The 27097-nt window shown below is 49.9% G+C and overlaps 1 protein-coding gene across 2 annotated transcripts in view; it reads right to left on the bottom strand.

The window, feature by feature from the left end:
• Positions 1–27097, bottom strand: part of R3HDM2 (R3H domain containing 2) — a 64345-nt gene that overhangs the window by 11643 nt on the left and 25605 nt on the right. Inside the window, exons 3-15 of one of the 2 annotated variants that reach the window (XM_075724919.1) lie at positions 24645–24776; positions 16153–16351; positions 14965–15006; positions 13162–13248; positions 11435–11561; positions 10225–10303; positions 9396–9455; positions 8569–8709; positions 8070–8178; positions 6789–6884; positions 5171–5202; positions 5019–5072; positions 2344–2576 (exon numbers count right to left, since the gene is read on the bottom strand). In XM_075724919.1, coding sequence (XP_075581034.1) covers positions 2344–2576; positions 5019–5072; positions 5171–5202; positions 6789–6884; positions 8070–8178; positions 8569–8709; positions 9396–9455; positions 10225–10303; positions 11435–11561; positions 13162–13248; positions 14965–15006; positions 16153–16351; positions 24645–24730 — 1345 coding nt within the window. In that variant the 5' untranslated portion in view covers positions 24731–24776. The remainder of the gene's footprint in view (positions 1–2343; positions 2577–5018; positions 5073–5170; positions 5203–6788; positions 6885–8069; positions 8179–8568; positions 8710–9395; positions 9456–10224; positions 10304–11434; positions 11562–13161; positions 13249–14964; positions 15007–16152; positions 16352–24644; positions 24777–27097) is intronic. The other variant, XM_075724918.1, reaches the window with a different exon arrangement.

The following is a 27097-nucleotide window of genomic DNA, read 5'->3' as shown; positions in this document are numbered from 1 at the left end:
TTGGCACAGGGTCATAAAAACACATCTGTGTTGTAATTGATTCTTTGGAGGGGTGTGCTCTCTGTCTTGTCTGGAAAGCACCAGGCACAAGTCAGGGCTTTCTATAAATGCCACAGGCCTTCTGCTGGGAAGAGGAATCTGGCTGTTAACAGCAGCACCTGCCTGGCGGAAGGCTCCCCACCCCAGCATGAGGAGAGATTCCAAAAAGAGGGAGCTGCCAGAGACATGCACGTCAGCTCAGTACCACAAACCAGGCTGCGGAAAGAAGCTGGAGAGCTGTTCCCAGTCGCAGCTCAGTTCTGCAGCTAGGCATGGCCCCTGCTCGGACAGCAATACGTCGTCGTGATCTGCTCGAGTGCTTGCCCAGAACAGAGAGGGGAGTGAGGGAATCCCAATTTCTGGCCACATAGACCCAGCACACGCACACCTTTCGAGTAAAAGGCCAGGGGGTGGCATGCCAAAAGCAATTCCTTCCCGTGGTAGGAAAAATTGTTAGGAAAGAGTGCGATACATGCTGCAGGGCACCCAGCTGGGAATTGCTCTCCTCAGGATTTCAGTCTTACTTCCAGAAATAAAAGGGCTGTGAAACTATTGCTTGATGCCCAGTAGCTGCTATTTAACTAATTCTGCCTCTGATCTACTGCATTTCAACAGCTAATCTTCAGGCATTCTACTAAGGAGGTCTGTATCATCAGCCACATGGTGCAAAGAAGGACATATTTTGCTGACAGTTGCCCAGGGGCTGAATGCTGAGATGGGAAAAGAGCCCCAGAGTCCTGAGCACTTCTTCCCCCCAGAATAAACATGAGGATATGGAGGGTGGTGGGTTTTTTTTTCCCCCAAGTGAAAATTCCTTTGCTCCCCCCCCCCCCCCCCCCCCAAGACGTTTCTAATCACTCGCCATTATATAAAACCTGGAGATAAATTGGCTTCTGTTCTCAGGGGAGACCTGGAAGAAAAATACAGAAAAAGCAAAAAAGCAGATCCTCTCTTGCTCTGCTTTGCACATGGCTGGGACAGATCTTCAAATAACTGCTCCCATCAGTTGATGAATCAGTCCTGGAGGTGGTTGCAATAATCAGAATAAGTGCAGCCCTGAGCACAATGGAAAAAGGGTCCCAAGAGATGATGTAGGCACCTTCAAACTGCAAGATGAATGTGCAGTTTTCAAAGCCGGCCTGGGTGCTGGAACAGCAGCCTGGCTGCCTTTTAGATCCATCCCTTTTATTTGAAAGGGTTCTTGTGGAGCAGTCTGATCACCCACAAGCACCAATCTGCCTCCCCTCCCCAGTAAAATGACAGCTCTCAAGCATTTGGGGACCTGCTGCCTGCCAGTGAGAACGGAGGAAGCGAGACAGTGAGACAACACTGGATTTTGCTCACTGATATTGCACAGCAATTGTAACCAGCTACCATATGGCTCCTCAGTTACCACTGGACCATTAAAACGAGAGCAAAGACTTGTGGTGCCTCTTCCACAAATGCCTTTCACAAGCAGTCAGTTGAAAATAAAGGGCTCTGCTCCCCACCGATAGAAGGGCTGGGACCCTGCCAAGTGCAGCGCGCATCCCCTTGGGAAGCTGTTGTCAGTAACAGATTACCAGTGATGCCCCACAGTAACATTCTCCGTGCATGGGCTACCCTTTGCGTTACCTAGATGGAAAAGGAAGAACGGATCTGAAGCAGGCAGAGAGACTCATGATCCTAATTCCCCTTGGTGCTCCTGAAACCTTGAGCTGTATTCAACAGCTCTTGAAGAGCTGCAGGCCCAGCTCCCTGCCGTTATGTTTGCTCTCGGGAGTATAGTGAATCATTTTGAGAGAACATCGTAGGCAGACACCAATTAACACAGCCTTTGGCCGATGAGATAGACTGTGTGTCTGATGAGATACGCTAATTGGTGACACCCTTCCCTGGACCTCCTTGCTGGAAAGCAAGGAAAAGTGCCAGATGGTTCACCCTGACTAAGTCTCCTTAGGGCTGTGAGGGATTGTGGAGAGCAGAAAGGAATGGCAACATAACTTGCAGCACAGCAGGGGAGAGAAAACAAGGGGAGAGAAAATTGGTAGCTTGAGTTCCAGGGTATGGGACTAAACAATCTCCTTTGTCTTGGATAACTCTGCTAAAGGGAAGGAAGATCTGAGGGTGAGTAGGGAAAAAGCAGATGATGAACCAACTGGCATATCCCTGCCGAGGTACTGAACACATTCAGGTGATGCCAACCATGTCCCACTTTAACCAGAGTCACCGACCAGAGCATCACGAGCCCCAGTCCCCCAGCCTGAAGACTACGTCTGCGAGGCGCCCATTGGCAGAAGGTGTGCAGGGGAAACAGTACAGTACCTGCCCGGGACGTTCTGCTGGCAGCGCTGCCTTTGCTACTCCCGATGCTGTCCCCCCGTGTCAGGATGGAGATGCCACTGAAGCTGCTGGCTTTGGTAACAGGCGGTCGCAGGCTGCGGATGGAGCCATCTGAATCTGTGCTGCTCCATGGCCGAGGCTCCAGGGACTTGATCTCGCTCTCTGTGCTGCTCTGGCGGCTGCCTGAGGCCCGGTTCAAACTGTCCCGGTTGCCCCTGCAGAGACCGGAGGAGTTAGACCGCACCTCCAGCGGAAAGCGGCAGCGGCAGGACCTGCTGCATCAGTACCGCCGCATCGGGGCGGCGAGCCTGGTCAGCAGCTGGCTCTGCGACACAGCACGTTGGCACTTCGTATCGGGATCTGACAGCAAACACACACCCTGGGTCACAGCTTTCCTGGGCATGCACTGTGAAGACCCAGACACTGCTGATCTTCCTCAGCGTGTGTTGAGAGCTGGCTCCTGGCCCTTTTCCCTAGCCAGATCCCAGCCTGCAGGAGATGCCAGCAGGGTCAGAGCATGATCCCCTGCTAGAGCCCTCCTTGTCTCAGAACAGGGAGCTTTTAACAGAGCCCTCGAGACAAGGCTGATTGATATCTTCCGAGACCACTTTCCACACCAGCCCTGGCAAGGCTTTCTGCCCAGCTGGAACAGCTACGTGCTGGGACAGTGCCACGCTCAGAGCTGTGCTCCCACCGGTCACCCTCCCTTAGCCCCAGGCCAGGTCTGGCCACAGCAGGACTCTAGGGAGTATCAGCAATAAATCCCAAGCAGTGAGCCTGGTTTATCAGCCCAGCTAAGGATCACAAGCACGGTAATGGGTTCCTGGGTCGTCACTGGGAGAGTGGTGAGGAAGGCAACGCTGGAAGAGATGCTCATATAACGCTGCAGGCTGAGCCTGGCAGCAGCTCCACGCAGTTGTGGAGGGGAAAAGACAGCTGTGGAAGGAACTTCTGAGGTGATGTCCTGGGCTGCTGGGAGCATGCGAGTGCCAAAGAAAATATGTCTCTTGGAAAACCAGTTATATCCCTAAAGAGGTGAAGGAACAGGACTATGCAGCCTCAAACCCCGAATTACAGTTGACCTAACAAGCATCACGGTCAAGCTCTTGGGCTCTCTCCAACCAAACTCCGAAGGCTGCTCCTGGGGATGTTCAGCGAGGTGGGAGCGATGTCTGTGTGTGTGGAAGGGGCATGGAATGGCATGTCACGGCATGTCACAGCCTCTGCTCTGACTCGGCTGCAAACTCTGGTTCCCTGAGAACCCAGAACCCTCTCAAGCTGATTACTGCTAACCCAGCAGCATAAAGGTTCCGCTTTTTCTACGAATGCTCTCCAAACTCCAGGCACACTACTGCACCCTTGCTCTCTGAAAGCACTGCCCTAGGAGCTCCAGCCATGCCTTTCTCTCCAGTAGCCTTCCTACAGCCTGTTTCCAAGTGTGTCCACCAGCAGAGAGCTCTCTGCAATCAGGTCCATGTCTCAGCAGCGTGAATACAGGACTTCCAAGCGAGTGAAACAGCTGTATTGCTCTGAACGCCGGGCTTTGAGGGCGGTAGGTCTCTGGAGTTCACACAGACCTCACCTCCAGCACCACCACTGAGGGAACCCCAATCTCCTCAAGAGCTTGTCTATCTCTGTCCAGAGCTCAAAATGGTCCCAAGACCCACATATTCTCCCCCGTCCCACTATGAGAACCACAAAACAAAGACAGCAGGTTAACCAAGCTCTTTAGGACTGGGCACAACAGTCGGAAAAACTCCTAGCGCAGCCCTGGCTGCAGCTCAGCTCCTAAAGCTGCAATCGCATCAGCAATGGGTTTGCCACTTGCCAGGTGAGTTTTACTGCAGCCCCATGGCTGACCTGAAAAGTTGAACACCCCCCGCCTTGAACACCACTGCCACAGGCAGATTCCAGCACACAGTCCCTGTAACTGTGCTGAGGACACTTGATTTGCCACGACAGTGTCCCTCCAAGGATGGCCTGAGCCATGTGACGGACTGAGGAGAGGGGCAAAGCTGCTCCTACACTTGCCTAGATCCTCCTGTCCTGTTCATACTCAGAGATGCTTCATCTCCAGAGCTTTGGCTATTAAACAAGAGGACAGCAGGCATGAGGGTCTCTCCATTTTCATCCTGTTCTTTATCCTCCTACCTTCAGCAGCCTCCTGCAGCAGGGGTCTGTGCAAGGTGAGCCATCAGGCTAACTCCATCCTTTCAGCCCTTTCATCCACAGGAAAACTACTTAGTAAGAAAATGCTGCTCAAATATGTCCCCAGTGCCCTCTGCAGCGTACTCTGGTTGAAATGGAAGCCTGAGACACTTCATTGCTACCATTAAGCAAGCCAGCCTTTATAATCAGGGATTAGGGACAACCCCACCTTATCTGGATGCTGATCCTGTCACTGTAAGGGCAGGGGCTTTCCTATCCTTTTGGGAAACAAGAGGCGGAATGGTTTGAAAACTGCTGGAATCCTCCGGCTTCCCCATTCCTCCCTGCCGTTCCCACCTTCCACCCCTCCATTTTAACTGATGAATCAGCAAAAAAGGACTCAGAAATTGATGTTGCAAAAAATACAACTTCAAGAACTTCACAAGCAGCCATGCATGGGGTAAACTTACTCAGCAGGACAATGTACAAAATAAGTCACACAGAGATACCTAAAAATCTGCCTCCGTTTGTGAGAACTAGAAGAAAAGCCTTCTTTGGAGATTCTGTCGGTTAACATCAGAAAAAAGCATCATTATAGAGTCATGCAGTCCTCCATAGAGAAAGCCAGAGGTACAAATAGTGTCTGCTAAACAGTACTAACCTGCTATCAGTGAGATATCCATTCTGGCCAGTCTGGAAGCGCGGAAAAGACATGGAGATGGGAAGGAAAGAAAAGGGAGACTTAGTAACTTTGAAAGCAACAAACCCAGGCAATTTCAAAGCAAAGAGGAGCAAAGCACTAGCAGTATGGGGCTCGGACACAGTTTGCGTTGTGCACCAGTTACATGGTCACTCGGGAGTCTTGCTGAGCCTTCTGCACACCAGTCCCATTTGGCTCTCCATCCAGGCCCATTAGGAACCTTTCCTGCTACCTGCGACCCTGAGATCTCTCAAGAGTTTGCAAACCCGAGTCCTCAACTCCCTACTTCATTGCTCCAAGGCAGCTTTGATGGTAGCTTTGTCAACGGGACAATCAAGGCCAGACATACAAGGGTCCTCATTTGCTAAGTGCAGGCACAATTATCAGAGCCATGGAAAAAAAAAGGCAGAGGGCTCAAAGCCCCCCAGCCCACCCTGCGATAGTCACCCCTGCCTCTGGAAACCAGATGCAAAGCACTGGCTCAGCCCACGAACACAGAGCAAGGGTAAGGATACGCCCACCCAGCGCTGGGCTACCATGGGACAGCGCCCGCTCTAGGCCAGGGCTACAGGCAGAGCTGCTTACTGACACGTCTGGGGGTTGGACTAGAAGATCTTCGAATGTCCCTTCCAACCCAAACCATCCTATGATTCTATGTCTGGATGGCTTTGGGCCTGTGCACGTAAGACAAGTCCATGATCACACCTGGCTGGAGAGTCATCAGCTGAAGCCTGGTGACTTGACCAGGGCCTCGGCACAGCAGCTGCCTGAACATCCTCCTTGGGCAGGCACATGGCAATTCCCATTAGGACAAATGAAAGGCGTCGTCCCCTTGACGCTCAAAAGCAGCAGGCAAGGAGCTGGACTTTGAACATGATCCATGGCAGATGGGCACTTGGAATCGTCCCTGATTCCATCATTTGCCACTTGGCGCAGCATGGAGAGCTTCCTCCAGCTGGCAGACAGTACTCAACACAGCAGAGCACAGCAGCCTCTCTGAGCCAGACGTGAGCAAGGAACACAGCTCCGGCTTAGAGGAGTTCCACGTAGGGAGCAGAGATCTCAAGGAAGCAATAACCAAGCTGGACACTTCGTAAGAAAGACAATAAACGTACTGCCCCGATTCATCCTGTAAAGGCACGGAGCCCTGCCTGATACTGCAAGGCCAGCACTGCTTGGTCAGCAGGTCGAAGCTGCAGCACTGGAGAGAAGCTGGGGGAGACAGCTGCTGCTCCTTTCAGGTTCATCGACTGATTTGCTGGTCATCCCAGAAATGCCACTGCATAAGCTTATAATCCTGCCGGGCAGCAAGGAGCAAAACTGCCTCCTCTCTCAGTCCCCACACGTCTATTGCCCCCTGAAACAGGCAATTTAGGGAAGGAGCAGACTGGGGTGTGGCTCCTCTATCTCAATGTCTTAGACACCTTTGTTAGGAGCTGGAATTCAATGGTAGATACCAAGAACACGGGGAAATTTGTAGAAAAGGCAATGACGAGATCCGACCTCTTAGCATACTCGAGGACACCTTCTGCCACAAAGTTCCAGGAGGGTACCTGGCAAGTGAGTCATCCAAGCTTACCTCTCGTGCAAATATCCGCTCCCTGACCCGCTGATACTCTTCCTCTCGCTCTTCTATAGATTTGCTCCTTCTCCCATCCTGCAAGGGGAGTCTGATCTGAAGGGACAAACACATCTCAGCGGGTCAGCAGTTGCCAGCGGGAGCAAGGGGCGCAGTCAGCTGCTGATATTTTTATGTAGCAGTGTAAGTGGATGTGGCTTACGGAGTGTGTGCCTGATGCCTGGATGCAATGACACAGCCTCTGCCTTTGAACCTACCTTCTGGACACCTATGTCTAGGGATGAACATCCTGGAGGTCTTAGTGCACTCCACCTCCTGGATCAAGCACAACCACTCTACCTGAACTCTGCCTGATTCGGAAACGACAGATCAGGAATATCACCATGTGCTTCTGAAAGACAGTCTGTTCCCAGGGGTCAAAAGCTAAAGGCCGCTCTTTGGAGCATATGCCAACACAGCAAACTCCTGCTCAGTCATGGATTCTGTGCTTCGTGGGTAGCTGCATCACCTGCAGAGTGCCACCATGGGGAAACCAGAAACTGATACTGATTGCAACGACCAGCTCCCCATCCTGATGACTTCAGTTCAGAAACATGACCCAAAGCAAGGAACAGTGGTATGCTGGGGCGACGTAAAGATGGGAGCTACAAGAGCAAAGAGCATGAGATCCCTGGTGAAGAGGTCTCCTGTCTCTTGCCCCATTTTTGACGTTCAAGATTCTGTCTGACACAGAAAACAGCCACAGATGAACAAGCTAGCTCTGCGTTACGGGTGTGGTGCCACCTGTGACAGCCTGAAGGCAGCCAGAGCTTCGGGAGGGTTTTTAGCTCCGATGACTGGCAATGCTGCTGAGCTCAAAGTGTTTCATTTTGCCGATGGTTTCCTTCCAGCAGCACTGCGAGGTCCTGATGACTTCACAGCTTGACTCGCTGCAAGCCCCAGGGAGGGGTGGGAGAGATGCTTGGCAACACTCAGCTCATGGGCATTTCCAAGGAAACCTTAGCAAAAGGCTTCACCTTAAAGCCTGGCCCAGCCACCAGTTGATATTCAGGGTACAGAAAAGTACCCCCCCCCTACAACCCACACAAATTCTTCATACATTTCCACAGTATTTTGTAAAGTTTCATGATATATCTAGATACTGCTGCTTGGGTGGGGTGGAAGCTTCTATTAGAGAAGGTTACTGCAGGAAACCCAAGAGAAATTTAGGGTTGTTCTCATCTTAGAAAAGTTGCATTTGACTTTCATAAAGTATGCAGATACCCCACTGCCACCCCTTACCTGATTATCATCTCGGTCCATGCTGGTATCATCTCGTTTCAGGATAAACCTCTGCGGGAACTCTGCATTCTTCTCATCTTTGATGTGCTCAGAGAACCTCTGCTCAGGGCTGCAGGAAGAACCAGCCCTTGTTAGAAGGGAAAAAATGGAAATAGAACTGTCTTCATAAACCCACTGCTTTGCAGGGAGTGAGGGGGCGTGCAAAGATGTTTGTTGTGTTAAATCTCTCCTCTGTCTGATGGCAACAAGAGCTCCTGCCCCTTCTCTGAGAACTAAACAGGGTTAGGAAGGGCTTGCAAATACCTACACTTAGGACTGAAAGTGAAGGATTCTTCTCTTCTAGACAGGGGACCTGCCCTTCTTATGGAGGCAAAAAAATGTGGTGTGGAATCCGTCTCGCTCTGGACCACGCCTGGGCTCTGTGTCTGGGGGCCAGGTAGCACCATGCAGGGAGGGGAAGGGGATGCCAGCCCAGTTGTTCTCCCTCCCTCCCCCTTACATTCGTGTGTTACTGGTCTTGTTGATAATGACCGCCTTCCCGGTTTGGTCAACGTTATGGTCCATGCCGAAGTAGGCAGCTACCCGGTGTAGCAGCATCCTATGGTATGAGGTCATCTGAGGGAACTTCTTAAACTGATTGCTGCGAAGAGGGGAGAAAGCATTAGAATTTAGAAGGCCTTGAAATGGACGATGATAATCTGACAGCAAAAGAGAGATCAAGGCCAGAGACGCCTTAACCAGATCCCAGATCAGACCGTGCCACCCATTCCAAGCAGTCAGTCAGGATTCAAGTGCTGCTGCTTGCACTGAGCGTGAGCATGGGCTTACACTGCTCTGCCAGAGTTGGGCTGATTCAAGGGCTCGAGCTGAATAGGTCTTTCCTGAAACAAGACCAGCTTGTGCAGAAATGCACGTGTTTGTTTCTAAGCAGGAACAGGAGCCAGAATCAGAACTTATCCTGCGACTGCTCTGATCCTGTTAGATCAAGAACTTTGCAAGCTCTGCTGCAGACACCTGTTCTATCTCACGTTCTGGGATGTGAATCCTGCCCCTGGTTTCTCTACCCCCAATTTACGCTAGGAAGAGAAGCACAACAGCATTGATCTCCTTCCCAGTGGATACGGTGTTAAAGCAACTAATACCCAATCAATACGATACTCAGAAACCCTGTGTATGAACAAAAGGAGGTGGAGGACGTACAAGAGAACAGGCCTCCTAACCAGCGTGTCCGAAAGACACTCCCTTCTCCCCCGGCTGCCCAAGCTCCTAAGCTGTAAGTTACAAACCAAACCTCTTTTGCTTGACACAAACTTGATGATCACTTACTTGTTATCACTAATAAATTCCAGAATCTCCTGTTCTAACTTTAGTAGCATCATTCTATCCCTGTCAAGAAAAGAAAAAGGAAAAGGCCACCGTTAGACAGTGAAACACAGCTTTCTGTGCTTGGTACCCCCCTCCCTGCAACAGAGAAAAGTCACAAATACCCGGAGCAAGCAACACTACTAACGAGGCTTCACACATCCTTCACAGGAATGAACTAAAAAACTCCACATTTTTTCATATGCGGTAAATTAATTGCCAGATTTTTTTTCAGTTTAAAGTTGTTTTGCTAACAGTGCTTGGCTTTTGGTAATATTGAATCTCTGCTCTGCTGGAAGCTCCATTGGTAGAGACTCCAGCTTTGCTATTCCTATGCCAGCATTTGGCTTGATTACATTTATTACTGACACAGCAGCGGTTCCTTTAGAGGTTGGTATTTGACAATCATTTCTAGAAAGGGTTTTAAAGCAATCAAGATTCCTTCCTGCTCGCATTCAAACAAATGATTTTTCCTCTTTCTCTCTCTCCGTAATACACAATTATATGTTTTGATTGACTGCAGTATATAAAATTACAGTTGTGCTTTTTTGTTTCTACACTGCTCCAGCTCTAATAACGCTCTCTGAATTCCAAAACGGAAAGCACACTTTCAGGTACTTTCTGTAGTTGCTGCAGTCCCCCCTCCTATTCTCCTAAGATCCATGAATACACACATACACACACACACGCACACAAACACCACGGGCTTAAGAGTCAATCAAAGAAGCATCGGTCGCCAGGTCCTCCCTCCCTTCACTCCATCAGCAAGTTGTTTTACCAACTAGGGACCTACCGTGGGTTTTTTTTCAGTGTATTTACTAAAAATTCATGCAAATCTATTCCAGTGGAGTCTGTATATTCCTGGCTGGAATCTGAAACAACAGCAGCAGCAGAACAGATTAACAAAACACTGCGATAGAATAGACTGAAGGGAAGAGGTGTGTGTCTTGCTACCCGCATGAGGATGATGCCCCTGCATTGCTGCCGCAGGAAATTCACCCTCATTCTCAGCGCCGACTATTCACGACAGGAAGAGAGGAAGAAAAGCCCACCTTGTTACAGAACTTCACAGGTTGAGACACTTATCACCTGGGCTCAAGTCCAGTGTCTAGCACAGGCTCTGAACGCAACCTCTAGGTCAAGTTTCTCAAGCTGTAAAACAGGGACGGGATACCCCGTCCCCCGTGGGCAGCCGGAGGGCCGGCACGCTACATACAAGGCACTACGAGCACAAGGCTCCACTGGGACGCTGGCAAGAGGGGGATCAGATCAGTTCGTGGAAGAAAGCCTTGCCCCTACAACCAGCCTCTCAGAGCACGCCTGGGCTATTCCATGCTGTTACAAGAGGCCCCTGCAAGTGGAGGACACCATACTTTTGTACAAGCAACTTCTGCACCTTTGATCCCTCAAGCTATTTAACTGGAAAGCCCTGGCGGCCCTGTTCTTCCCCTCTCCCCGCACCCTTTTTAATTTAAAAGTAATCACAGAAAAAACAGCAAGCGAAACTGAATCTGCACCGGTGCAGAGTTGCCATCTGTACAAGGATTGCAGGTGCAATTTGCTCACCAGATTAAATGTGTATCTTTTAGCCATTTCTATGCCCCCAAAACCATACACAGAAGATCACACAGCAGAAACTTAGCTCACCTCCCTGCAGCTTCACATCTTGCCACCTGTGGCAGGTTTTATAAAATCAAATCTAAACTGAAAGCAGAAGTCTGTACAGTGGGTCTTCTTGGGTTTGCACCCGCACGTTTAAAAAGCCACCAGACCACTACAAACTATGCAGGAAGCCTGCAAGTCTGTTGGGGCACATGCCAACCTAGAGAAACCCTCCCTCTCCCTCCGCATGCTTTGCTCCAGAAAGGATGTTATAAAAACGATACATTCCTGTACAGTCATCAGCAGAGATAACCGCTCTGCTTCCAACAACTGTACCACTGGCCAGCAGAATCCTCAAAGCGGGCAAGACAGGACCTGCCCTGTTCAAACGAGCACCTGACCTCGAGACAGCATTTTCCTTGGTGCCTTTTCTTTATTCTTGTCTTTTTCTTCTTTCTCAGCCCCATCTTTCGTGGACTTTTCCTCTTCTTTGTCAGAGGGGCAGCTGACGTGCAACTGAATGATGTCCTGGAACAAAACAAACCAGGCTGGTCTGAGTCACTTGGACACTCCCTGGAATCACTGCCATGGCTGGAGGTGTTGGCAGCTGAGAAAGGCATCACGGAAAGGCAGGGGACTCAGGTCGCAGATCTGAGACATTTCCTAAGAGGCCCCGTTCCGAGAGCAGACAAAGCGGCCTCTCTCCCCACCCTCCTTCCAACAAGAAGCCTTCGGCAGGCTCTGAGGGGCCTCTCAACAGCATCTGTCACTGTTGAAAACCTTGCCTTGCCTGGATCACCTCAGAACCTAAACCACATGCTTCCCTGTTCAAAGCTGACAAAATGCTATTACGTTTTGGCCTCTGGAGTGCCCAAGGCGAGGTAGGTCCCGCACCGTTTCAGTAAGACTCTACCATCTAACCTGGAAAGGGAAAGGGCACGAGGAGAAAACGGAACGCACAGCAAAAGCTTATGCAGTGCGATGGGTGCTCCCTGTGCCACATGGGGCTTTCTGATGCTTCTCTTCACCTCCTCTCTTGAGTTGCAACTGCCCAGCATGGCCTGAGGATTCACTCTGCTCCACGGGAAGAAATGTTAAACACCAGCAGGATTGTCAAAGGTGATGTCAGACGATGCGCTGCTCAAATTCAACTTAAAACTGACTATAAAACCACTACCCTTTGTGCCAGCTGATCTTTCCCTGTCCTTCTGCCTTTACGCTAGTGCAGTTCCGTGGCACCGTGATGTGTGCTCACAGTCCTCCCAGTGACCCTACAGCTCTTAAGTGAAACCCACAGGCAGGAAAGCAGCCTCTGGAGCTGGGAGCCTCAACACAAGGAAGGCTTGGAGGCCAAGTACCCCGTTCAGCACAGGGGCGAGGTGGTCTGGGCAGCCCTCAGCCCTGGCACAGGCCAGGTTTGTCCTTGTCCTTGAAAGTAGCGTAGAGGTCTCTGGTCTACACCACAGACCGAAGCTGGTCTTAGGTGTGGTACTGCGTCATCTCAACGAAAACGGGCTGTAGCTAGCCACAACCTGATGTACAGTGAGCCAGCTCAGACCTCCGCACGCTGCACCATCTGGTGCTTCTAAAGCTTGTCTGGGCAGAGAAAGCTCAACCCATCTGCTCTTGCCGGGGCAGACAGGTTCTCGGTGCCTCCCTGACTGCTGCCCACCTTCAAGCTTCAGCTTCTCTGTCACTGCCCACAGTGACCACAGATGGGGATCATCTCTGCAGAGCACTCCATATCACCTCTCTGCGAGCTGGCTGCTTTCAGTCACTGCACCCTGAGCTGCAAGGAAAGGGCTTGCATAAAAACTTCCTTCCCGTGGCCAAAAACCCCAGGGGCTCTGTGAAGGCAAAATGCCATTCCATTTTTTGGGGGTGTAAGCCTGCACAACTGGAGTAGTTGTGGGTGCCCAGTGAGTTGCAGATGATTCCTTGTAAGAGAAGGGTCGTGACTGTACACATACGAGCAGTGCTCACAGGCATGACCGCTTCCTTCAAAAGCAGCCTCCTGTTGGAAATTCTTGGCTCTGAGAGGCACAAGCTCAGGACAGGACATCACTTCTAGCAAGACGTGGATTTTCCAGGCTTCCACACTCCACAGCTTGTCTCATTCTAGGCCTACCTGGGACTCCAGCAGCCCATCTACAAAGGGGCTAGACGATTCTTCACATACAGCCAAACTCCTGACCAGTTTAAGCTTTGAATTAGACTGGAGAAGGAAAAGAAAGAGTAGAGTTAAGACACCTCAGCCAAAAACGCAAGCACTTAAGTACATGCTGCTGCATTACCAAGCCGCTCATGCAGTCATTGTTAATGAAACTGCTAAAAAGGAGGACTACCAAACCAGCTTCTTGCAGCAAACAGGAATATACAAAGGCTTGGAGTCCTAGAGCAAATCAGTTATTTTCTTCCTTCAGTCTTTGATTAGGATTTGAACCAACCAAATTTTAGGTGAGAAAGTTCACTGCCTTAATTCATGCACTCTTTGACCTCTTCAGCCAGAGCAATTCCAGCCTCTCCCCTCCTCACCTGACAAGAATTAAAGCCATTAACAAAGGATAAAGCTGAAACCAACTGTTTTATTGTTTTTTAAGATGTGAAGATGGTTACTGTTCTTAATTAAAAGGCTGTCATCCCATTTGCACCTCGCCTGTCTGACCTGATGACTTTGGTTATTTTGGGTAATGTAGTAGTGCTTAGAGAAAATGCTTAAAATAAAACCTGCACTTTCAGGACTCTTGGCAAGTTGACTCACTTGGGTGACAAACAGGAAAAAAATATATCAACCAGTCACATGAGAACCCAGGCAGGATCAACAATATGGAGAAAGGCCTGAGGTGCACAGACATATTCTGCCCTAGGTATGGACAGGGCAGGAACTGGGATCGCAGCCTGTTCGGGTACTGCACAGAGTCCTGGCTTTTCAGACCAAACAGAACCATTAGAATATTTTTTCTGAACATTCTGTACGCCATAAGCAGCACATCTCTTTCACACATTACTTTCATCAAAACCAAACCCAGGCAGAACCCCTGTTAGAAATTTAACCGTTCTCCCATGCCTCAGGGCAGAACCTGTTTTCATTTGGGTTTGAACTTTTGTGAAAGATAAAAAAAAAAAAAGCAGGGGAGAAGAGACCTTTGCCCTCCCAATCACAGTTTTAAAATCAAGCCCTGGCAGCCTAGTTGGATGTCATAGCTGACCCTGTGTTGAGTAGGAGGCTGCACTAAATGAATCCTAGCTGGACTGGATGGACTCCTGAATTACGCTATGTTTCTATAACTGCCAAGCCTGGAAAATTCATGGCTACTTTTGATGAATTGCCTCAGTAGTTATTATCAAATTTTGCAAAGAAAAAACTGGGGTTAAGGCTAAGAAAGGTAAAAACAAAACCCAAACAAAACAGAACCCCACAATGGCTGCATTTTTACCCTGAGATTTTTGCCTACAAACAACGTTCTAGAACAGTGGTGTCCCGGAGCTTATTACTAGCAAAAGTTTTGGATTCACTAACATGCACGTGCCATCATTATGGGAGCAAATGTGGTATTCCCTGAAGAAAAGGGGCCTTATATGAAACCGCACAGTTATACTTAACTCTGGTTTTTAACTGGAGGGTGGAACAGGCCAGTGCACTGCCCTGTCCCTCCAGGGACACCTCTGAATTTAATTTCTGGTGTTTTGGGCTCTGGGGAGGGGACAGGTGGGGCAGTTAATAGCAGCAAACCGTTCGTTCGTGGGTAAGCGTGCGTTAAAAAGGAGCTCTCATGCTCCAGCGCACGAGAAGTTACTGTCCTGAACCATCATCATGTGCTGCATGTTGCTTCTGGAGACGGGAAAGACTTGAGAGCACCATCCTAAGGCTGGGATCATGATTTGGCTCAGAATGGTCAAAAGAAGAACGGGACGTCAGAAAACGTCATACCTTGGCTCTTTTTCTGGCATGTCCATGACTTGAAGTTCGCCTCTGTGGAGAAAGAGAAGGCAAGAAGCTTCATCGGAATGTGTACACTGTGAATGGTATCTGCTGTGCAAGGCAGCACAACACTGAGCGTGTAAAACGACCCTGAAGAAAATCTCTACCTGACAGCAATGGAAGCACCTGCAAACAGGAAGACCTGGAGAGCTGTCCTGTCAGGCCCCAGGTGGGCAAAAACTGCTCAAGAGACTTTACGTGGATTAGACCCAGCTCCTCTGTTTCTGACAGAACCAGCATAACTGTGAGATCATGGGGCATACAGGTGGAGGTGCGTGACACACTTCTAAGTGGGAAAACTAGAACTCTTCTACCATTCCTGGGACACAACGGCGATTCTAACACAGTGGATCATGAGACACACACTGCTGCTCTGATTTAAGAGACACCGAGTCATCTGTTATCCCTACCTTCTAAGAAACCTTTCCCCTTTCCACATTCCAAAGTGACCACAAGTCAGGCTCTTTCTGAGCAACACCGGTGTCTGCCCATGCAGTGGCTGAACAAATCTGGCACCAGCCACCAGCTTTAAATGCAGAAGCATTCAGCAGGTTGTTGAGGGTGGGCATTTCTTCAAGCTCAACGCTAAGCCAAAAGCACATGTGACAGGAAAGCAGAGCAGCAGGAATGAGTCCCAGCACGCTCCTAATGACGCTTGCGCAGCTTTTTTTTCCTTGCTGAAATGAAATCCCAAAACATTCACTTCCTATATGGGCTTTTTTAACAGCAGCAAAGCAATGGCCAAGCACCGTTCCTGAAACCAAGCTCTCCCTGGGATGCCTTCACTTCACATTAAGTCATTAACCGATCCTTAGGTCAAAGAAAGGAATAAGAGGGAGGTAACAGCCATGGGAGCAGAACCTGGGGACTGAGCACAAGTGCCCCCAGGAGCACACCAGTCTCATTTTCTCCAGGGCTCAAAGAATATTTAAATTATTCCACTCTGAGCAGAACAGATTCAGCTAAAGGGAGCAGCCTGCGAACACCACAGTCTGTACGGCGTGGTATCCCCTCGGGAGGTGGTAGCGCAGGCTTAGACCCCTAGAAGGGACAGCAACCAGCTTGTGTTTGCCAAGTAGGAGAGGGCCCAGCTCCGCAAGCTGGCGGAAGGGACCACCCACTCGTCTGCGCACTCACCTGAGACTCCTGGCGCACGCTGACCTCCTCCCCGCCATCCTTCTCCACCTCCTCCTTGCTTGGTGACCTGGATACGTATTTGGTTTTGTTCACAGATTCCTCAACTACCTTTTTTTCAGACTCCTTCATTATTTCCAGAGACTCCTGCGCTGTGTTGCTGTTTGACATCTTCAGAGCCCTACAGTGCAGCAACGGGCACCTGCCAGAAGAGGTGACAGAATGGGTAGAAGGGAGTCAGGGAGCAGAGAGAGTTTTTATCTGGAACACAAACTCTTGCACATACAGGTTGCAACTTCCTTGCAGCTCATCTTGCGTACAAAAACCCCAAAGCAAGCACTCCGACGACAGCCCACCCTCTCACCCCCTTGGATGCAGTCCCTTGCAGCACCTGGCTCGAGGGGAGCTGGCAGGACCTCCGTGATTCTCACCAGGACTCTGGAGACACCAGCAGGGCTGAACAAAGCCTCTGAGATACACAGAGCTCCCCGGTGCAAGCACTCTGCCCTCTAACTTCTTTGATGCGAGCGAGAAACTGGGGGTAGTCTTAATGCTAGCAAACATCCAGAAGCAGGGAATTCAGCAGGTGAAATAACCTCAAGCAACGAGAGGAGGTGTGCTCTGCCCCAGGACAAACAACAACAACAAAATATGCATTTTTTTCCCCAAATCCCAGCCCAGTCCTTGAAATTACTCAAATCTTCAGTGAGAAAACAGCCTCGTACCCAAGACATTGCCCTGGTTCCTCCTGTGAAATAAGGTCTCTCTAGCTGCCTATGGTTAGATACTTCAGGAAGAGTGGGAGTCAAACAATAACAGTCAAATTACAGATTAAGACAGAAAAAAAATAATGCTTCCCGACATAGTTGCGTTTAATTGCTTCCTTTTGATTAGCAAGAACACAGGCAGCCCACAGAGCCCCTGAAACCACCTCTGAATTCGAGCGGAATCTAGACAGGGCAGCAACACGTGCCTCAGTCTGCCGACAGTCTTAAACAGGAGCAATGAACATGTCACATATCCATTCATCAAATTAAGTGTTAATTCTAAACCGATTGCCTAGAACTGAAACGTCAGCCCTCTCAGCTAACTCAAAGCAGGCTGCTTTGAGCTCGAGCAAGGGCTAAACCAGCTTACATAGGACTGCAGAGGGATTCTGGTACTGAGGAACACGTTTGGAGAGACACTGCCTGCGCAGAACCCAGCGTTCGTCCTGATGACGGACGGATAAAGGCAGGATAAAAGGCAGGCCCATTGAGATAACTTTCCAAAGAGAAAAGGGGAAGCCTGAATTTGAGAGAGGCTCAAACAAAAGGCACTGGAAAACACAGCTGATGTTTAACAACTTGTTTTATTAATTACTTTGGCAGAACATGGCTGAAAAAGAGTCAGATCTCACAGAGATTTATCGACTCTTGGCTGTGCATGGGAACTGCTAATATTCATTAACTAATTCAACCTCATTCCCCTTTAATTTGTGGGGCTGCTGAACATAAACCACATTCTTATTGCACTACTGGAATCAGCTCCAGCTAGAGAAAGCAAGAGAGCACAATCAGCTGCTTCTAGTTCATGGATTCCTACAGGGATTCGTAACAAACTTGTTCAGAGATCCAGGGCAGATGCCCTGTTGCAAATGGAAAACGCTGTGTGTTACAGGCAAACCCCCGCGGCAGGGCTGCAGCCGGAGAAACCGCAGTTACCACGTAGCCAGCGTGCCTGGGAGATGCCAGCCCTGCACTGGATCCAAGCAAGAGGATAGGGCAGGACGCTTACTGACAAAAGGAGGAAGCTACGGTCACCTTCGCTTTCCTTCACGCCTGTCATCGCCCGTTCTAGACGTATGATCAGTTTTCCCCCAGCAATAAGACTCCGTGCTGTCAGTTCAGAGTCACAGACAGGAGAACCAGGAAAGGAAAAAGTTCAAGGCCTTGATGAGTTGTGTGGGAAATACCCCCATTGACCCCAGAAAATTCATGAAAAAAGGGTGCAGGAAAAGCCAAAAAAGCTGGCGTGGGTGAATGTGACAGGGCTGCACTGTCTGTTTTATGCACAGGAACCAGTATAGAATCGTAGAATTGTTGAGGTTGGAGAAGCCCTTTAAGATCATCCAGTCCAACCATTAACCCAGCACTACCAAGTCCACCACTAAACCAGTTAAGGGCAAAGCAGCAATTCCATCTTTCCTGGCTTGGGGGCTGGATTATTTTTTAATGAAAGTAAAAGCAGGAATCACTAAGGTTGGAAAGGATCTCTAAGATCATCAGCCCAACCATCACCCCAACACCCCCATGCCCACTAAACCATGTCCCCAAGTGCCACCTCTGCCCGTTTTTGAACCCCTCCAGGGATGGGGACTCCCCCACCTCTCTGGGCAGCCTGTTCCAATGCTTGACTACCCTTTCTGTGAAGAAATTTTTCCTAATACCCAATCTAAACTAAGATTAACCCAGAGAGATGGGCGTCACATTGGTATGTTTCAAGGCAGATGGGCGTCTCCGTAGAAGAGTGACTGTGGATGCTATGGGTTGATATAGGCAAGCGGATACATCCCAGCATCGTATGAAAACAAGGTATTTCTCACTAGAGAGAACGGCTGGAAGATCCCAGCCGCTGTTCATGTGCATTCATCCTGGAGCAGGAAGGTTACGAGAAACTCACTGTTAATTCCATAAGCAAATTCCTACGTAGCACACCTGAAAGCGGTAAGGCGAGGACACGAGGGGCCGGAAGGCTCTCTTCTCACCAGAGGGGCAATACCGAACAAACACAACCGGGCCAGGTCCCTGGGCCTGCTGCAGCGCTGAGCCGGGTTCCCTCAGCCCGGCACCATCACGCTGTACCAAGCAGGCTGTCCCACAACCAAACCGGTGGCTCCCGGCAGAAAACTGCTGCCATCGACAGCTTGTTACAGAAAAGAAACCAGAGAGTGGGCTGCTGTTGATGTTAGCCTCGCAAGACAATTCTGCAAACTCCTCTCCCTTCCGGCTGCTAATGATTTCCAAGCACGTACGTGGCGTCAAATGCCAGGCGGAGGAGAGGGCGAGGGCACCTCAGCCTGCTATTCTGCATGCTGATCAGCACAGATCCTTGCGCTGCGTGGCTGGCTTGCGGCTCCCTACCCCTTCCTGGCACAGTCCCACGGGACGGCGTGCGGCACCACAGACGATCCCATCGGCAGGCGTCTCCTGGAGCACCCCTGCAGGAAGCAGCTTCCCTTGGGAATGGCTGAGGCATCCAGCCTCCAGCTGCAAGGGTCTGCTCTTCATCCCGGCGGGCCGGGCATCCAGCAGCTGCCAACAGGAACCGCCATGGAGCTCCCAGGTTTCTAGCAAGCGCGCTGCCTGGGGTGGGGAGCAGGCATGAGGGAGTCGTGCTCTGCCGCGATGCCTCCGACAGGAACTAGGTCAGGAAAGGAAAAGGGAACGCTTGCTGGAGTTGCACGCCAGCCTCCTTAGTGGGAGTCTGGACTATGCAGGGGGTGAAGCTGGTAAACTCTGCCTCCCCCCTCCCCAAAACGTTCCACGCTGGAGGAAACTGCTCCGGCCTCATGTCCAGGCCAGGGGCCTGGCTTGTAAACAAGCCAGGAGGATTTGTAGCAGATTTCGGGAAAGGAGACAGAAGGAGGCACCTGAACCACACACATGACACTTAACTAAAGGGGGAATTTCTGCACTAAAATAAAGGAGCAGCTTTGTACAGCTCACTCTCTTCGCAACAGCCACCCTATAACAAGTTTTTACCCCCAAGCCAAGCACCTCAGTCAAATTTGAGAAGGGTAACGGAATCTTTTCTCATCATACTGCAATGTAACTTTGGCATCACAAGGGGAATATCATCAGTTTTCCCTGTCGTCTTCCAGAAAAGACGACTCGGAGCCACTGAGTTGGCATTTGTAGGCTGTCCCCTCCCGATAACCCTTCCATCCCTGACAGCACTCCTCCAGGATATTTCCCTGCACATAAAATTCAAAGAAGATATGTGCACTGCTAGTGCTTCTCGATAGCCATGCTTTCAAGAGGAGGTTTCCTTTCTGTATGAATGAATCAGCCCTGCTCTCCCAGGACAGGCGTGGGCTGCAGCGAGGGGGTGGCAGACATGATCTGCTGTGACAGACAGCGGCTTGCAGAGAAAGTGGAAGTTCAGAGGACTTGGCGGGGTGGGTGGGACTGAGCTGTGCCTTGCCAGGGAGATGAAAAACTTACATAGATGCAACGTTACGGAAGCCACGAAATCTGTGTCAGAAAAGCGAACAACGGAGCAACAGAAGGTGGGTGAGCTGCCGTTGATTTTTTGGGTTGGGTCTGGAGGCTGGCGAAGTAAACAGGCCAGCCAAGGCAGTGGCAGCGTGAACGCTTCGTGCATGCTGGCCAGGGGCCAGGGGAAGGGGTAGCCAGGACAGAATTACATCCTCCTCTTCACCCCGAAGGGGAACATTGAATTCCACCTCTGCTGCCTTCTTGCTACATGCAATTTGCAGCTGCCAAGCCATGACAATGCAGGCAGCAGCTGGTCCTGGTTAGGCAGGGAATAAAAGCAAGGAACTTCTGCATTTACAGTTAGGATGGATCCAGCAGCAAATCTAGGAAAGGCAGGAAGCCTGCTGCTAAATACGCTCTCTTCCTGGCCTTGTTTCTCCGAGTACAGACACGCTCCTGTGAGCTAAATGAGGATGCAAAGGAAACATATGGCTGCTTGGCTGTAGCTGCCTACATGCACGCTCCTGTGTCGCAGTAGGATAGAGGTATCTGAGGTAGCTCGTCCCACCGCGCAAGAGAGTCCAGCTACCTCTCAGTTTTCAGGGGGAAAGGAGACAAGTGTGAGTGGGCTCCACTTTCTCAGTCCCTGCCCAAGCCATGACCGCAGGAGCAAGTCTGCATGCTGACAGCCTTCTTGACCAGGCTTCACAATTTGCTTCAAAGACAAGAATCTTGACTCACTTCCCCTCCATCTCCTCCCTTGGTTACTAACCAATTCTTTTTTTTGCCTTCTGAGACTCACTCCAAAAGGCATTCAACGGGGCAGAGTAAAAATCTTATCAGACTCATCCCAAGTCATCAACGTTAACGGAACAGAGTTTTCATAGAATCGTTTAGGTTGGAAAAGCCCTTTAAGATCATCCAGTCTAACCATTAACCTACACTACACCAAGTCCACATTAAACCAATCAAGGGTAGACTAGACTAAACCATGTCCCGAAGTGCCACCTCTACCCGTTTTTTGAACCCCTCCAGGGATGGGGACTCCCCCACCTTTCTGGGCAGCCTGTTCCAATGCTTGGCTACCCTTTCCGTGAAGAAATTTTTCCTAATTTCCAACCTAAACCTCCCCTGGCGCAGCTTGAGCCCATTTTCATTACAGAGAAGGCTGCAGAGCCTCGCTGCCAAGAAGAAACCCTGAGAGCTGTAACAACAGCGGCCTTCTCCATCCTCAGGCTGGTTATAAAATATAAAGAAAGCATACTTAGTAACGAAACACACGCAATCACATGCTAAGCAGAGTTAAAGTGCTCCGAAGGCTCAGAAATAACATCCCGAGGCTGGCGATTCACCGGTGGGCAGGACAGCCCCCATCACGTTGCTCTGATGGACAATCAAAGTCAATTTTGAGCACGGGGAGGAGAAGCGGGCAGGAAGAGCTGGCCCAGCCCAAGGGCTTTGCTGGTGCAACTGGGAATTCAAACCAACACGCCAGCCTGGTAGGAGGGCAGGGGGAAAGCGGTGGCCTTTTTCCAGCATTTGAGTGTTTCGCTTCAGCCCTCTGTGTAAGGCTTTCGTATCAGCATCATGTATCACCGCGTACCTCCCGCACGGTTGAACGATGATGCTCTCCCGAACAATTTGCTCATTGGCTTCCAGGTCAACCAATGGGAACGGCAGCTCCATGGCAACAGGCTCCGTCGCTAGGATCAACCAGACAAGTTTGGGGGGTGATTTAGATTTCCCCCTCCTCGCTCCCCTTCCCCGAGCACAGCGTCTGCTGGAGAAAAAGGTTTATCGCAGGAAAAAGTGGAGGTGGTGAGGTGGAGAGGGTGCTGCAAATTCAAGGCATTAAAGCCTCCGTGGTTCTACTGACTACGTCAGGCAGCGCAGTGCTCCCTCTCTGCAGCGAGGGATCTTCAGAGAGGCTTTTGTCTTCTCCCTTTCTACCAGGACACAGCAGCTGCTAACATTTTTGCTGTATTAAAGTAGACCTACCACGTGCAACGAGAGGCTGTAATGAAAGGCTTTGCTAGTAGGAGCAACAAAGGCCACGTAGCTCCTGAAACATCTCCCTCCTAGGCTCCACTGGGGCTCCCAGTCTGCTCTGCAAAATGTAAGCTGCCTGCACCAACACCGCTGACTGGGGCATCCCCAGCATCCCATAAAAAGTCTGCAGCCTCAGCTTGAAAGCAAACAGGTAAAGCACCTTTCGAGCACACTCCCCTTCCCTCCTGTTGGAGAAAACAGCTCCCTATCGGAGCTAACAGCTCTAGGTAGAATGAGCGCCCGGTTCAGCGAGAAAGCCCCGAAACCTTACTCGGGAACACTCATAAGCTGCAACTATCTCAACCAATGAAGCAACCTCTCTCAAATTCTCTCCATTGCTTTTCTTATTATCAGTTGAAGAGAGGGGTTTAATTCCTCACTACCATACAGTTCCTACAAAATGTAGGAACAAAAAAAAAAAAACCCCTCAAAAAACCAAAACCAGGAGGCCAGATGTATTTGACTGCACAGTGCATAGGCTCCCAGTGCTTAGTCATTGCTTTAAATCTTAATCTCCACCCCCACATTACATCAAAGAGGTGAAATTATGATGCAGATGGAAGGGTTTGACTTCAGGTGGAAAGGGGGGAAAATAACCTTATGTGAACAAGGAGACAGGAAATGCAGGTGAGGCAGAAAGCCCTCTAAGTTAATTCTGCTGAATACCAGGAGGTCGCCAACATGTCCCTCCCAAATAATTCCAAGGAGGCTGAGGGAACACCAGTCAAATTGCCTTCATCCACAGCTGAGGAAAGCCCCCCCATCAACCTCTACTTCATATCTGCTGAGCAAATGGCTGCAGCAGCTTAAGGTGCCCATGGCTTTCCTGGCTGCTCACAAAACATCTGTGCTGTAAGGCAGGGCTGCTACAAGAGAACCCCTTCAGAGGCACCCAGCTCCGCGCCTCAGCGGAGCCGCTGCCCTCTTGGTTCTGAGGGGCTTAAGCTCAGGAGCTACCGAGCCTCTTCCACTGACCGTGACCCCGGGAAGAGGCCAGTGTCTGCAACAGCCTAGCTGTGGTGGCCACAGTTCGCCTCTGCATCCCTGGCGGGATGTAGGGATTGGAGCCTGGAGAAGACGTGTAATCCTAGAGCTGCTCTTCATTTCAAAATACCCTTAAAAAGGCTGTTCACTGGTCCAGGTCCTGTCAGCCCTGTTAAATGGCACAATAGCCAGGAGGCGTGTTATGGGAAACGTGAATTATCACCATGGCAGTAGTTCTCAGTTACGCAGTATGTGCATGGATTTCATTATGTAGACCATCTCAAACCACAAGATAATTTCGGGGGGGGGGGGGGGGGGGGGGGGGAAGAAAAAAAAGTTATTTTGTTACCTCCCTCAATCAATGCAAGCACTAAAATCAGGATAGGTGTCAACTTGCTATTACTGTACTCCAAAAGTGTGACACAACTGGTGGTGTTGTCATCATCTTCATGTGATACACAGGAATCAAACGTGCCAGAAGCAGAAAGGTGCGCTGGCATCTGAGGAAAGAGAGAATCAGAAAGACACAGCATGCTTCGCCCACGGGCTTTGAAAAGCCAAGCTTTAATAGCCTGCCATTTCCACCTGGGTGCAACTCAGGGTTTCTATCCAGAATGCTGCTGTCACCCCGGGTCGGGCCCTTGGAAGGCCATGAGCAGGACACACGCTGCAGTACCAGGGCCTTTCCAGCACTGCCTCAGGAAGGACGCGTCAACGCTGGAGGTTCATTGCACGTTTAACAGCATTCTCATGAGCAGGCTGCCGCCTCCCCAGGGCGGGCTCACTTCCCTCACCTTTGTGAACTACCTGCTCTATCTAGGGGTCTCCGCTCATCAAAATAACAGGCGGCACCAGAGTCCTTAGGCAGGCACAGAAGCAACAAGAATGCAGGGCCTCCCTTGCCAAAGCCTTGGGGAGCGCATCACCCTGGGGATGGGTAAACGTCTACATTACTGCAGTCTGAGAGTTGCTATTAAAAACAACACATCTCGCCTAGACACAATGGAGTAGTTTGCACTGGAAATGAGTATTTCAGCAGAAGATAAACCAAGAAGCACCACTTAAATGAAAACACATGAGGCAGAGCAGCTGTTGTGAAGGGACCACACAGCAGAGGTAACCGCCTGCCACGCAGACGAGCTCCAGGCAGGAGGGTTCCACCGCACAAGTTCCATTGCGCCAAACAAGCAGGAAAACTCCACTTTAACTCAAGTCATGGTTGCTTTTCACTTCATCATCAACATGAGAACAAGGCCCTCGTACAGGATGGGAAGAACGACATCTGGGCCTAAGACAGAAACTCCATCAGATCTTGTAAGGTAAGCAACGCGGTGCCCTGGGCAGCACATGGAAGGTAGAAGTCCTTTTAGGAGTGGAAGAGGTGTTCCTTCTTCCCTGTGAGGGAAGGAAACAGAAGATGCTGTTGAACCATGTCTGAAACATGAATGTGTCCAGCCACCTACCCAATGCCTCCACGTGCTCTGCAGGGGATTCTGCAGTTTTTAATCTGGTGCCTGTTGTGTTGAGATCCAGCCTCCTGTGGAAGGAAAAGCTCACAGTAGAACCCTTTGCACTTGTCTCAGGACAGAAAAATTCAAAGTCGAACAATTCATTTCTTTCCCCCTCCAGATTCCAGATGTTCCCACTCAAGACAGGTCTTTGCTTCCTGCCCCAAAGACCACGCTGTTCTTTTTGTGCAACTTAAATCGCTAGCTTTCACATCAAAGGTGGCTGAATTTCAGTAGCAAAGGAGAGAACTTCCATTCGTAACAGAGCCCTGATCCTTCAGAATGGGAGAAAGTATCAAACCAAGGCAGGATTCCCTGCTACAATTAAGAGGGTATCCTGGCATACCCAGCATGTCCTGCCACCCCCAGGTGTAATGCTCGGAAACATCCTTGCCACCTGAACCAACACGGAGGGAAGAAATGACACATCAGTGAAGTAACACGGATTCTGTTCATTGCCACGATTACAGAGGTGGCAATGGCCGCTGCACCATCACCCACTCAGCTGAGGGACTCGGGGGCTCACAACCAAAGGAAAACAGCAAAATCACAAAGGAAGAGCGTGTTGGGTTTTTTTCCCCTATACATGAAAACTGCTGACTGGGGGTAGTAACAGCAGGAAGAGTTGTCAATATGCCTGACAGGAAACTTCAACGTAGAGTTGACCGATGCGTTCAGAGAATCCAGCTTGACTGCCTGCATATTCAGGTCCTTTCCTTTTACTCCCAAAGCAGCCTATATGCTATGCAAGATCAGAGCTCCCATCTCATTTCTGCTGCAAAAAGTTGACAACACAGAAAGAAGGCAATCATTGGATTTGGGCATGCTGGGGATCTCCTGGGGAAGATAATTCAGTTCAGCACCAAAGCCAGAGGCTGTAAAGATCCCCAGATCCCACCAAAAGCCTCTTCCCCACCCCGACTAGGCTTACTGCTCAATTTTTGATGCATGTCGCCTTTTTATACGTATCAAGAGGAGAAAATGGTGTGTGGGGGAAGGTATCACATGAAGATGCAAGTGAGCAACCATGACAAATTGTCAGAAATCAGTTTAAAATAATGCATCCATTACTGTTACGGCACCATGCACTGGAACAGCTTTTACATTCAAGCGACCCGACAAGAAAAGCAGAATGGAGTTCTGTTTGCGGTGCCTGCTCAACGTCGACAGTGGTGCCTCACCCGTCTCACCACTGAGGCACCTTGACACCAGCTCTTTGCAGGAAGGTTTACTTTGCATTTCAAGCCCTCTAGTGCCCTAGCTGGAAACACCAGACTCAATCAGCAACCCAGTACATCTTTGCTGCTCTACAGCACTTCTGGGTACAAAAAATCTCTTAAGCACTTTGAACTGGATGGGTAAACTTTGCTTACACCTATTTTGCAGACGTGGAAAAGGAGACGCAGAGAATTCCTGCTACCGTTATTAGATGTCCGCAGCCCTACACGCCTCCCAGAAGCTGATGGGGTTGGACTGATCAGACAACACTGGGAGAAAGGAACCTATTGCGCAAACACCACGTGAGGGTTTGCAAAGAAAGAAGAGTTCAAATGATACTGAAGAAAGTGGGTTTAAACAGTCTCAGGCTTAAAAGTTCTCTTAGCCTGAAGTTCACAGCAATAGCAGCCATCTTCAGGCCCTCTGCCTTCCCCTCTGTTAGTCTAAGGGGATATTATTTGTTTGATGTGAAGAAAAAAAAAAAAGGTGATGCTGTTCTCTTTTCCTTTTATTTTGGGAGCTGCAGTGAAGCCAAGTGAGAACACTCTCACCCCTTGTTTACAAAATCTGGGGGAGAAAAAAAAAAAAAAACCCAAACAACCAATAGTTAAAAAGTGAAAGGATCACAGAAGCCATCAATATGAACAGTTTTGAGAAGGGCTTACATTCGGTCCAAACATAGCGCTGCCAATTTTTGTGGACAGTTCCTCTGAGGGTCCCTAGGCAGAACAATGGGAGAAAAGAAAAGATAAATCCGAGATGAGAATCTCCCCGTCGGAGAGTTCCCTTCTTCGTTTCACCCTGGTTTTCCTTTCCCTATCACGAGCTATTCCTGTATTCATCCAAAGACCAGGGAACTGCTCCCGTGACGTCAAAGCAGTTTCCCAGCAACAATTAATGAGGGCTGTCCACCACAGGGGTTTCCTGAAAAGCTAGCAAGGAATTATCCACCTACTTTCTACAGTGTCAAGATGCAACAGGACAGCATTG

The sequence above is a fragment of the Pelecanus crispus genome, chromosome 26, assembly GCF_030463565.1.
Source record: "Pelecanus crispus isolate bPelCri1 chromosome 26, bPelCri1.pri, whole genome shotgun sequence".
In the NCBI taxonomy this organism is placed as follows: domain Eukaryota; kingdom Metazoa; phylum Chordata; class Aves; order Pelecaniformes; family Pelecanidae; genus Pelecanus; species Pelecanus crispus.
This window is presented reverse-complemented; position numbering and strand designations above follow the sequence as displayed.